Source organism: Carassius gibelio, chromosome A7, assembly GCF_023724105.1.
Source record: "Carassius gibelio isolate Cgi1373 ecotype wild population from Czech Republic chromosome A7, carGib1.2-hapl.c, whole genome shotgun sequence".
NCBI lineage: Eukaryota > Metazoa > Chordata > Actinopteri > Cypriniformes > Cyprinidae > Carassius > Carassius gibelio.
The window spans coordinates 21,248,040-21,261,697 of NC_068377.1; the positions used below are offsets into that span (position 1 = coordinate 21,248,040).

Sequence of the window (13,658 nt, forward strand, 5' to 3'; positions counted from 1 at the left end):
TGTAAGTGTGGTGTATTTCTAGACGAATATTTAGGTCTATATTTTTCCAGTATGATCCAAATGAATCTCGAGCGTCATCGATCCTCTTGCTTTACCTCGGGCGAATGCGATGTTTACTGACAGTTGCGCACGTGCTAACCCTTTACTGAAAAGTTAGAAACCACAGTTGACCTCAAGCATACTTTAAGACCCCTTAACCTTTTTGAACCTTTTGTTTTGTAAAACCACCATAATTCACACCTTGGTAGATGTTTCGCCCTGCGGTTAGCCATGGTCAGTAATGAGGTCTGACAGTCTCTAAGGGGGTTATTGCAGTTACTGCATTTATCTGTTTTCGAGTTTGCGGGATCAGACAGCGCTGGGTTCACAGGACAGTACTAGCTCTAGGTTGATTCAGTCGAACCTGCGGACTCTCAGGTGATTGGCTGGAGGTGGATGACATCATTAAAAGTCCACCGCCTCAGCCGCTCGCTAAACTCCTGGAAAGAGATCAGAGGCGCTCGCGCAGATGGGAGCCACATCTGGTGGATTGTAAACCGACTCGATCTAGAGAAAACCATCCGCTCGAGGTGTGTTTATGTGAGCAGCCAGTCGCGATGTTGAGAGACTTAATGAGCTTCTCTCCGCTGGCGAGAGCCGCGCGCGTCAAGAGCGCATGATGTGAAAAGCAACATGAGGAAAGCCATCTAATAATCTTGAGCAGAAACTTGACGGAGTGAATGAGGAAGGGTGGATTCTTTTTCTTTCTTTTTCCCTTCTGGCTGGCTGAGCATTTTTAAAATCATGCAACATGAATGTAACTAACAGCACTGAAGCAGAGGGACTCGCGCCCTGGAACTTCAACGGTAAGTTGCGCGTGAAGGCGTCAAGCTTAATATGACAAGAATGACTGTAGCGGTGTTATTCCAAAAAGAAAAAAAAATATTTTATAGATCCATTTACAACTTGTCAGTATGAACTGGGAAAGCATATGAAATAAGTGTCAATGGTATTTATAAACACCAGCAGAATGACTAAACCTGTTTATTCCATTCACTATATACCTCCGAGTATATAGTGGCATAATGCTTTTGTTAATTCTAGATAGATTTAAATATAATGGTTTGTTTGTGTTATCAAATTCAAGACTATTAACTAAAACCGTTTTGGCTCTAATTTGCTCTAAACAACAACTACAAACTACAACTACAACTACAAACCACTTATGTTTTTGTATATAGGTATGTATGCAATGCATTTGCAGGAATAAAGGGATATAAACATCAAACAGCTTAAACGGCTGAGAGTTTGTGTGTGACTGTTGAGTGATTCAGTGGTGATTTATGCTGGATGTCCTGATACATTGGGTGATTTGACAAAGGATGATTGACATTTAGGTGAGATTAGTGTTTATGTTTACATGTAGATTAGTGTAGATTTAGGCACAAAGGAATTTCTGGCCAATTGAATACTGGTTTCTCTCCACTCTATCTATGCCACTCTGTTAACTGATCTTTCAGGACCTGATTCTCAAGCCTCAGTGGTCTCTGTATGATTAATGTAGAGTAGTAACACAGCCCAATACGTATGATGTATATTTGAACATGCAGTGACTTTTTGTCTGTTCCTCTTGTTCTGTTCTGGTCTTAAATAGATTAAAAAGATGAGAAAGTGGAATAGTTAACCTCAGCGACAAGAACCATCAAAGAATCCCATAATGCACATTTATATTTGATCTAGATTCTCTGTGCATTGGATCCAGTTCTCAAATTTGACTTTTATGCTCATAAGAAGCTGAGTGCATATCACCACAGAGCAGACACACATGCCTTCTCAGATACTTGCACAGACTCCACTCTTCAAACTGACATAAAAACAGAAAACAGAGACATTTTGGGGCACTGAACATGGGAGAAAGAAACTAAAAGAATGAGCATCAGTCGAGGTTCACTCAGAGAGCATTTTAAAAGAATACAAATCTCTCATTTCCGTTATCTCTGACTAACTCAATCACATCTCACTTCTGCGGATGACGGCGGTTCTTTGATTCTGTGACCATGTTTCTCACTGTGTGAACTGGTTAAGTACTAAAAGAATCCCTCAGAGTCAAAGTCTGATTCTCTCTCTCTGTGCCGGTTTTTGTCATTCTTCCTCTCTCTCATTCGCTCTCTCTTTGTCTCTGGCTGGGTGTTAACCCAGTTTCACGGTAGAAAGTGTGTCGCTATGCTGCACACAAACACTCTGAGGAAAGATTGAAATGCCTGGAGACACAGCCAGTTCTCTGTGGGATCTTAACAAGGCGAGAGAAAACAGCTACAGTATAACAGCTGAAGCAGCAGGATTGGCTTGTAGCTCTAAACTAAGCCCTGAGCATCATGCTACTGGTCACCAACAGTTGCATCACCTGTGACATCGCTTTAGACTAAATTTCATCAGTCTTTGCACATTTTAGTTGCATTTACATTTAGTCGCATTTACATTTCAGTATAGTTATAGCACTACTGTGCAGAAGACTTGAGCGGATAGTTATAACATCATGTACAGCCTCACATGGGACATCAAAGCAAATTCTGATCCCAAATGGCACCTTCTACTGTCAGCATACACCTAAGGCTTTGAGGGAACATAAAATAAACTCAGGTTATGAAAATGTGCACATGGACTGACAGTAATGGGATTTTATTTATTCTTTATTTTAATGGTAGATCAATACAACAAGAATTTCAACCAGTCAACATCTTCTGAAACCATCACCTTTGATTGAAAATCAATAAAGATTCCCCGGGTGGATTCCTGTAGCTTTGGGGATCAGCCACGACTTGACATGCTAAGAGTTCAGACTGGGTTCGTTCGTTTGTATTAATTTCTCAAGGGAGTTGACTCAAATTGTAATATTAATGGAGTTCATTGTATCTTTCAGCCCCTTTGGAGAAAAGCAATACTGACCTTTGCACTTATCATTAATGAATACCACCTAATGCCACTGGAAGTTGTCAGACAATAACTTTATTTATTTAACAATAACAAATTTGTTTTTACCTGGAGAGGATGATGCTGATAACTGTGTGAGTTGTGGGATGGTGTGTGTGATTAATTGCAAATGTTCTTTTCATGCCACACAGGCTGGCACCGTGAACAGGAAACCATCACCCACATCGCCATGTATCTTATACTATCTGCCAATCAGAAACAACTACAATATTCACTAGTTCTTTAAACTAATTGTATAAACAAAAATGTGTTATCAAGCCTATAAATGATGCAAGGATCCTGGGTCACTTGTCACGAAGCTTTTGATGTTTTGCTCATCTGTGTGCTGATCAGCTTAATCAGTGCTACTAAACTGTAGCGCAGCAGGACATTGTTCCTGATTTCAAACCAATTTTCAGAGAATTAGCAGAGAATTAGAATTGTGTGTGTGTGTGTGTGTGTGTGGGAGAGAGAACAAGAGAGTCATTAGTTTGCCAGTGGCCAGTATGGGGGATCTTATAACGAGCACGTTGCAGAATCTAAGGAAGAGTCTGATGAACAGACCACAAAGCAGCCCACACACACTCCCACTGTGATGTCTGTCCGAATCTGCAGAGGCCTGTACACCATCTGTGTATTTGTCTGTGTGTCCTGGTTACCTTGTTAACAAACTCTAACTTTTGATCGTCCAAGATGCTTTCCATTGCTTGTCCCAGTAAAAATTGGAAAAATGTCCTGGGAAGACACTTTTTTGATGGTTAAATGGAGCCTTTCAGCTTGTTATCCGTATGCTGACACATTGTTATAGATGTTTATGTTAATTAACAGATATTAATGTGTGATTTTTGTGATACTGGTGGGGAAAAGTATATATGGTAGCAGATGGCTTTGTGTTTCGAGCTGCCAGCTGGTAACTGGAAGCTTTCTGCCTTTAGTCCCAATAGAGTCATTAAATGAGCAGCATCCATGTGTTTGTTGGTGTGCATGCATTTATTTGTGCAGACAAGCGTGTGTGACTACATCCATAGTCGAATCCTCTGCAGCTGAGTTGACTCCCTTCCTGTTCTCTGTCATTCAATTAAATTTAAAAGTCGAAGCGTTTAGCCGTTATGAACATGTAAGAGTGTGCCAGCGTGTGTTAAGCGGAGAAGTATTGGAGCAACAGCTGCTGTCTTTTGCATCCTTGTGCTTAGCAGACACACAGTTGAGAGAATGACAGCTTATATAAAAGTCTCGGTTTGTGACTCGGTTTGTTAGGAGACTCTGGAAACATCTTTTCCTGTATTTTTGTCAGGGTGTCACCGCCTCACTGTACATGCAGCCAAACTGAAGCCAGCCAAAATGGCCTAGCAAAATGCTTAGAAAGAAAGTAGAGTCTCCAATGAAAAATAACAGGCTTTTTGAAGGTACTTACACAAACATCGCTATAATGTGTGACAGAATACCTAGTGATTCTGCTTGTTTTGTTCCCTTTTTTCTCTCTCTCCATTTTAAAAGAGAGCAGTAATAGTATATAATTATTATTATATTCATGTTTTAATGCTCTTTTTACAATGAAATGTAATTATATATTCAGTATGACATAATGGCTTTTTTGTGATTTAATTTTATGGCATGTAATTATGCAGTTTTGTAAGTTTTAAATATACTTACAAGGATATATTTAGAGGGATCTCTATTGGGACTAAATAATATATTTAGATGGATCCAGAAGTGTTTGGTTTGTGTTTAAGAATTTTTGTCTGTCAAACCACATATTTAATAACTGACTGAAAAGAAGTCCATGTGTTTGAGAGAGAGGGAGAGATAAGGGTCATCAATAAGGAGTTAATATGCAGAATGTGTCCAGAGAGAGAGATGAGTCGAGGTGAGAGCGGGTAAAAGTAGATGAATTATTATGATTATATAAGCCACGGAGCTCTGCTTCAGCCTAATGGTGTTCATTTAGAAATGAGCACCATTAATAACATCTTGACACATCAATGACATATCACTGCTCTCCTCTCTGGGGTCATTCTGTGGACACAGATTGCCGTCCTCTTGGTAACTGTAGACTGGTTACGCTGGTATTGTTCTTCAAAGCTCTGTCAGGCAGGTCCCGTGTCGACATGTTTAGGACATTGAGCTGAGGAGCACAGAATGGGGCAAAGGAATACATCTGCGTGGCGTTGGCATGGGGCTGGGATCAGGCGCAGAGCTGCTGTGGTGCTGAGAGCCAGCTGAGATCAGACCCCTCATATCTCACTGCTGCAGGCTGAGCACTGATCACCCTCTCTGCATCTGCATCCTGCCAACTCCACAGCCACAGCTACAGCTGTGTGAGAACTACAGAATGAGATCCCATCACAGAAAAAGAGATGCCACTGACTCCCACCTGACTAATTGTGCATGCAATAAGTGTTTAGCCATTTTGAGGTTGCATCATGCAGTTATGGTACTAAATCATTTCTTTGAGAGGTTGCTGCAGTTTAGTGGACACTTGTTGTTCACCCTTTTTAGGAGCATAATGGATAAAAATAAAAACAGATACAGCTAATCTTGTAATATATTATTCTTGGACTATAACTGGATGTACATTGAGTGTCCGGTTTCAGTAGCTTGCACCGTCAGAGTCACGTAATCATCATTCAGTGAGATACGGGAATCATCGGTTAATTTGAGACTCTGTTATGGATATTCAGTTCCGCCCATCGGATGCAAACTGATAGAATCAGGAGGAGGAGGGTGGTGGCTTGGCTTGCCATAATTTACAATGGAGATGCAAAGTGCTGCTTTCCTGCAACTGCACAATCTGTTCAAGATCCACTGGTAACGGCAAGAATCGAATGTTTAGTGTAGACTTTGCCGAGGTGTTTGTCAGCATGTCGAAATGTTCCAGACTGTTTTTATCTCCTGACACAAGCAGCTGGTTCAAAGCTCAGCCACCCTCTCAGCACACAAATGTCACTCCATCCTCAAAGAGCTTTGACTCTCTGAATATTAATCTTCAGAAGAGGAGAAAACCCTCAAACAAAACAAACAAGCAATGCAGGCTTTGTCAGGTGGCGTTTCTGTGCCGCCCTGCAGCATTGAGGGGACAGAGTTTTGAGGGGACAAGTCTTCATGGGTGGAAAAACAAAACCTTACACCCGACCTGTCGAAGGAAATGAATATCATTGAATGTAAAGCATACGCCAATAAAATCCAACCATCAGAGAGAGAGAGAAGGATTTGTCCTGACATTGAAAGCCTCATTATACATTTACTTTGAGGATGACTGAGTCTCAGACTGTTTGTGGAAACAGATTTCAATTTTGAATGCTAAGCTTTGTACTGGTATTGTTCTGTTTATGAATTCTGATTCCAACTTTAAGATTTTTAATCAGATCAGAGGAAGGCAGGCAGAAAAGTCAAGCTTTCACCTGAAGCTGGTCTTACAGTGTAGTGGAGCTCCTCAACGGGCCATACTTGCAGGACTCCTGTATTTGAGTGATCCGAACACCCTGCCTCTGGTTCTGTGATGCATGGGACGTGTGCAACAGAGCGTGTGCACTTTTGTGTTTGTGCTTAGATGAGGTTCTGCTTTCGATCTTGACACATTGAAAAAAACTAATTATAAATAAAAAAAACCATAAACTAAACAGAAATAAAAACCAGCTTTAAAAATAATCAAATATACTGTGTTCTCTCACACATAGTAGATCTTCAGCTGTTCTGCTTCACTAGAGTGGTTTGGGGTTTTAGGGGTTGGGGCCTGTGTACAGAGTCAAATTGTACAAGAAAGCTGAATAAAACAGTCCTGGAGAGCTTTCTCCCACAGTTATATCAGATGAATATTCTTGATTCATATTTAATGAGGCTTGGCACTTATCTTTCCACTCTGCTCGAATCCACAGTTGAGTAATTGCCGATTCATATTTGATAAGAGGTAAAGAATCCTCTCCTCACACTGAATCACCTGCACCCAAGGGGGATATACAGCACGAGACCCAAACTATATCAACTTTCTAATCTGTGACGTAACCAGTAGCCACAGTCTTTAAGAAGTGTGATCTGTTTTGGCATGAGTGAGGAGGGGAGAATGTATGTCTGTTTGTCAGAAGCTTTCAAAAGGAATAGGAGATGTGGTGTCTGGCAGTGCTTTGATGCCTGCTGATGATCAGTCCGGTGGTTTTAAGAGAGAATAAAGATAAAGAGAGAAGCTGGGTCTAGGTCCTTCCTCTGGTGGGAAACTGATTTCAGATCGAATAGTAAAAAAGGTTATTTATGTCTTCACTTATCATGAGTAGTTTGAAGCATTTTAGGGAGGCAGTCTTTGCATGTCTTTATCTGTGTTGATTTGTGGTGATGGGTTGTCGTTTCTCTGGTTATCCAGAAGATGGCAACCTTCAAAAGATATGACAGACAATACTTCTCTAGATATCAAAATGGGCAAAGGCAAAAAGAGTTTTTAAAACACTTGTGTTTGTTCTGATGCACTTGCTTTAGTGTATTTTGTGCATTTAGTTTCGACTTGAGTTGCTTTAAATAGGATTTTACACAATGGATCAATACTTTCAGTATGACAACAGCTCTTAGAAATAAGGGTGATAGATAATTCATGATCTAAAACCAAAACTTTCTCACATTAATGCATTTAATAATTGTCATTTTTTTTACTTACCTTTTTATATGTTAGTGCAGGATGTCCTGGACTGTCTCTTGTAAATGTTAAGCATGCAGCTTGCATTATGACGAAACCTCTCGAAATGCAGCCCACATTCACAAATGACATGCCAAAACCCTTAATATTTTATAAAACAAGATACTTTCTTGAATATCTACTGTATGATATAAATATAAATATGATTATTAATCATGAGGATTCAGTTTCACCTGAGACTGCTCACCTGATGGCCCAACACAACGCAACACAACACAAATGTGTAGATCAGTAATTATTTGGTAACACTTTGTAATAAGCTACTCTGTAATGAACTAACAATGAACAGTAATTTGTACAACTTGTTTTAATCTAGGTTAATGTTATTTTGTCATTTTCATTGTTCTGTAGGTCATTGTTAATTAATGTTTGTCCTTTATACAGTAATGTTAATTTATAAAATGTTAAAAATATGTAGAAATTAACATTAACCAAGATAAATGCAATAAAAGTATCATACATTAATGTTTCTAATTTTAATAAATTGAACCTTACCTTTACCAAATATTTCCTAATAAATTATATTAAATGTCTTTATACATTAACATATAGCATATACTGTACAACAGTACATTGTTTTTGACCCTAATGAACTAATGACTTTTTTTTGTCATGTTTATTATGTGCCAGTGTTTGTATAAATATATATATATATATATATATATATATATATATATATATATATATATATATATATATATATACTTTTATCATTTAGAAGATGCTTTTATAAAGTGACTTACAAATGAGGACAATTGAAGCAACAACCAACAAAATAGTGCTGATACAAGTCCGGGTCCATAGTCTAACACAGTACATGTAGTAAGGTGTTTTTTTTTTAAACAAGTAAATAATAAAAAGTAGATAGAAAAGAAGTTCGAACATAGAGCTAGTCTTAGAGGGTCAAGTTTTTTATAATAAAAGAAAACATAATTAATACATTTCAAGAAGAAGTCAAAGCTGCACAAAATTGCAAGGAAATAAAAGTAAATTAGACTGAGATATATATGGCTGTATGTTTCATGATAACTGTAACAGCTCAAAGTGATTTCAGAGCTGTTGAATTATTTCTTGCCAGCTGGGCCACATTCTACCAAACAAATGTACAATGATGTCCCAAAGGATTTTCTTCCTTGATTCATTTCTTTCCATATGGGCACGATTACAGAAGTCATGGAGAACTGGGCCTCTTCCTTTTAATATAAACAGCATATTTATATTTCAGGATGCAAATGAATGCTCTTCAGTAATATGCATCATAATGACTGCCATGCTATTTCCCCATATGCAAATACTGCTTATTTTTTTTATCAGTATGTGAATAGTTTCAGTAATTGCATCCACACTTTTTTGACAAGTCAAGTCACCTTTATTTATATAGTGCTTTATACAATACTGATTACGTTAAAGCAGCTTTACAGTGTCGAAACAGGAAAATAGTTTGTTAATAATGCAAGAGGACACTAACAAAGTCAGTTTTGCACTTCAAGTCATTTCATTGATGATTAAGTGATGTCTTCATCCAGCTCAGCTCTCTTCCAATAGTGTCTCTGCAATCAAGCTGACAATATTGGCAGATATTAAGCATCATTTATGATTTTAGTCATTTATAACATTGCCTGTGTGTGTTGTGTGTGTATTTCAGGCTCGCTGAGCAATGTATCCAGTGATGTCAACTTCAGTTGTGACAGCAGCAGGACCAATGGCTCGTGTGCAGCGGTTGTGGCGGACAGTTACAGCCCAAACAGGACGGTGGAGATGGTCTTCATTGCACTGGTTACAGGATCTCTCAGTTTTGTCACCGTTGTGGGCAACATCCTTGTCATGCTCTCAATCAAGGTCAATCGACACCTACAGACCGTCAACAACTACTTCCTCTTCAGCCTGGCCTGTGCAGATCTCATCATCGGTGTGTTCTCCATGAACCTTTACACCGTCTACATCATCAAGGGCTACTGGCCGCTCGGCCCTGTTGTGTGTGACCTGTGGCTCGCGCTGGATTACGTGGTCAGCAACGCTTCTGTCATGAACCTGTTAATCATCAGCTTCGACCGATACTTCTGTGTGACCAAACCCCTGAGTTATCCGGCACGCAGAACCACCAAGATGGCCGGCCTCATGATCGCCTCCGCCTGGATCCTGTCTTTCATCCTGTGGGCTCCTGCTATCCTGTTCTGGCAGTTCATCGTCGGAGAACGGACTGTAGAGCCTGGTGAATGTTACATCCAGTTCCTTTCCAACCCCGCGGTCACGTTCGGCACGGCCATCGCTGCGTTCTACCTGCCAGTGGTCATCATGACGGTGCTTTATGTGCACATCTCTCTGGCCAGCCGCAGCCGTGTGTCCAAGCAGAACCCTGAGGCAAAGAAGGAGAAGAAAGGCCCAAAATCTAGCGGTCTCCTCAAGAGTCACATCTTGAAGCAGAACAACAACAACCAGTCTCCTCCTAAACCTAGCCTGGATACCTGTTCTACAGTGGACACCATGAAGAACGGTAAACTAGACGAGTCTGTGGTGTCCGCTAAAGCTGACTCCTGCGTGCAGCCGGAGGAGAAGGAGAGCTCGAATGACTCCAGCACAGTCAGCATAGCTCCTAAAGAGCCTAAAGAACGGGCGAACAGTGAGGTGACTTCAGAGGCCGGCTTGACACCCGTGCCCACCGCCGCTCCTAAACTCAACCCTCAATCCAAATGGTCCAAGATCAAGATCGTCACCAAACAAGCGGGAGATGAGTGCATCACAGCCATCGAGATCGTCCCGCCTAACAGTGCCAGCGAGAGGCGCTCCATTCCTGTGAACCGTCCCCGCACAGTGGCGCGCAAGTTTGCCAGCATCGCCCGCAGCCAGGTGAAGAGGAAAAGGCAGATGGCGGCACGAGAGAAGAAAGTGACAAAGACAATCTTTGCCATCCTGCTGGCCTTCATTATCACATGGACGCCATACAATGTAATGGTTTTAATCAGCACATTCTGCCAGTCGTGCGTTCCAGACACAGTCTGGGCCATTGGCTACTGGCTCTGCTACGTCAACAGCACCATCAACCCCGCTTGCTATGCACTCTGTAACGCCACCTTCAAAAAGACCTTCAAAAACCTGCTCATGTGCCAGTATAAGAACATCGGCACCAGATGAACGAAGGGAAGAAGCAGCTAGCGAAGATGGAGATATGATATGGAAGGTACAAAGGCTGTCCCAGCACTGTGCAGTAAATTGTGAGGCTTCATAGTCATAATGCTGAAACAGTGTGTCATAACCAAAAGTTAATGTATTAAGGAATCAATGTTTACAAGAGGGTGATGGAGCAATGGACAAGAGACTGAATCACTGAAGAAATCAAGTGGAAGTCATGAAACAAATGACTTTTCCAGTAATCTGATCATTGCTCTATTGCTAAGACCACTGGAACTCTGCACTAGAGTAATGTGAAGATCAAGACAAAGACTATGCTTTAGACAGGCCAGTGGCTTTTTTCCAAAAGTTCAGAATCACAGCAAATTAGCAAACCAACCAACAGCAAACAAACAGAGACTTGGCGAATAATAGGATTTTATTGATTCATTTATAATCCCAGGATAGCACAAATGTTATCAATTTCAAGTCCTTTTGGTTAGTAGAAACACTGGTTCTAAGCCAGACTTCTGTGACAGGATGCTCATTTGTCATACAGAGGTGAAGATGATGTGATTGGAGAACATACTACAGCCAAAACCCATAACATCTGGAAAAGTTACCATTACCATGTTACCATGTGGAAAAGCTTTCTGTTCGACTGTTCCTGAAAGCATGACGATGCCAAGTGAGATTCGGTTTCCTATACCTGCACCCTCCATTTCCAAATGAAGGAAGTCACATGCTGAAGCTGACCACAACAGCTGTGTATTCCATTACATTCATAGGGACCAATATTTCAGGGCATGTGGTTCAGCTTGGGAGAAGTTAGTCATCATTATCCTCTTAGCGTGATCCTCTTGAGGATCTGGAATAGGTCAAAATTGAAAAGGATCTCAATGGATTTGGATAGGCATTATAGACTTGAAATGGGATGAGACACTCTATACTGAGCTGAGAAATGTCACTGTAAGGGTTTGTTCTTACAGAGGTGTGTAAATATGTTTAGTTCTGATGAATATATGCTCTTGAAAGTATTATTTCTTCCCTGCATTTAATGTATGGATGTTTGTGTTCCTCTTGTGTTTAGTTGGTGATCTTCATGTGATTTTACAGATTAAATATTAAATGTATTGCCGTCTGTATGCAAAACTGTTGAAACCATTTATAATTTGTGATATACTTGGCAAAAAAAAAAAAAAAAATTATTAGAGATGATTAGTACATTTATTTAACCTGTTTATAAGATGTTCGATTTCAAGCATTTCATTTAAATCAAGGCACAAAGGACTGACCCTAAATTTGAGAGACGGAAAATTGGTTTTATTTCCCGCTGTAAACCACCATGTTGATTTAGTAGATACCCACTTCATGATATTGTTTCCTCATGGTGCAATATAGTTTTGCCTAGTTTGTGTTTAAATACACAGTTTGTAGCTGATGAAACCGCAGCATGTTAACCAGCAGGAATGATCTCCCACAGTTAGCTTGAGGACATGTGGTCAGAATTAGCCGAGAGGGAGAAATGTGTTGATGTTTTAGGGCTCATGATGTTACATCATTAACAAGCTGCCCGGTTTCAGCGATTACAGACTTTAAAGCATTAAACCAAAGAGGTTGTGGCGCTCTGGTCTGTTACTAGGCCTGGTCTGGAAGAGAGATTATTCAGTCATTAGCATCATTTTAAGATGCAGAGACTTGCCTCTCTAACATCTTGGGTTTGGTTTCATGTTTCTACCTCATAATCAAATTTCCATTCATAGCATCTGTGTCTCCAAACCAGCTCTGAATCTCTTTTTAATGAGTGCTAAAGACAGACTAAGTGACTATTATGCCATTGAAAAAGAATTTAAAACCAGAGTTCCATTTTTCTTTTTCAGAATGTTTTAAATTTCCCAGTCTTCTTCTGATAAATGGAGTATATTGAAGTAGGCTGTCCACTACATATCTTAGTCATTCAAAAACGTGCTTTTATAAAAGTATGCCCAACTGTGATCCAACTCTAAGAAGACTTCACATTGGAATATCAGTATCACCAAGAGAGTTCTTCATGTAACAGTACTAAAGAAATTCAATCATGCAATCTGATCAGTTACTAAATATTGTCCTTCTGCAATTTTGAAAATAGCATCTATTAGATGACCAATACAGCTAAATGACTTTTCCCATCATGCTCTCTTTCATTTGGCCACTTCAAATGTGTATCAAATGTAAATCGTATAGGGATTAATAAAGACTTCCCCCATTTAATTGTACCAGCTGAAGGGCAAAGTGAAGCTGATGGAATGAACACACTGTAATTGTTGACTTATCTACCTTTACGAGCCAGTGTACATAAGAGTGTGTGGTTCTTTTTCTAATGCATAAAGCTTAATAAAGCTCTTAATCGCACTGACCAGGAGGAGAGACAAATGCTTATTATTTGCATATTCATGAACACACATATTGGTTCGGATAATGGGAAATTTGGAGGGCTTAAGTGTTTTTAATAATGAACTGTCATCACAGTTCACCATCACCATAACAGGACATATTGCACACAACGCTCAGTAACAAAACTTTACTGTCTTTCTTAAAGGCTTATGAAACAGGTTTGCATGAGAGGGAATGGTCTCCTCTCCATGCAGTTTAATTCCCATAACCCTCTGTCAACCTTGGATCTGTTAGTAACAATCAAGTCAAAAGGAAAAGTAACAGCATCGGGGTATTTCCGCTTTTACATAAACTACACCTTTTATAGAAAAAAAGAAATCATTTATTTCAAACAACACTCCTCAGTTTTATATTTTGGAATACAAAAAAGAGAAGGGTGACTTATCCAAACACTACTTGTATGCCCCACTAGTAATATAATCCTATAAAATAACAGTTTTACAAAACCAAATCTGAAGTAAAACCATAATAAAATAGATGTGTCTGA

At 39.8% G+C, this 13,658-nt stretch overlaps 1 protein-coding gene across 1 annotated transcript; it reads left to right on the top strand.

The window, feature by feature from the left end:
* Nucleotides 1-370: 370 nt before the first annotated feature.
* LOC128016805 (muscarinic acetylcholine receptor M4-like) lies at nt 371-13,134 on the top strand. The gene is made up of 2 exons (XM_052601607.1): nt 371-845; nt 9,276-13,134. Exons 1-2 carry the CDS (start codon nt 791-793, stop codon nt 10,760-10,762), a joined length of 1,542 nt encoding a protein of 513 aa, XP_052457567.1. The 5' UTR covers nt 371-790; the 3' UTR covers nt 10,763-13,134.
* Nucleotides 13,135-13,658: the final 524 nt, after the last annotated feature.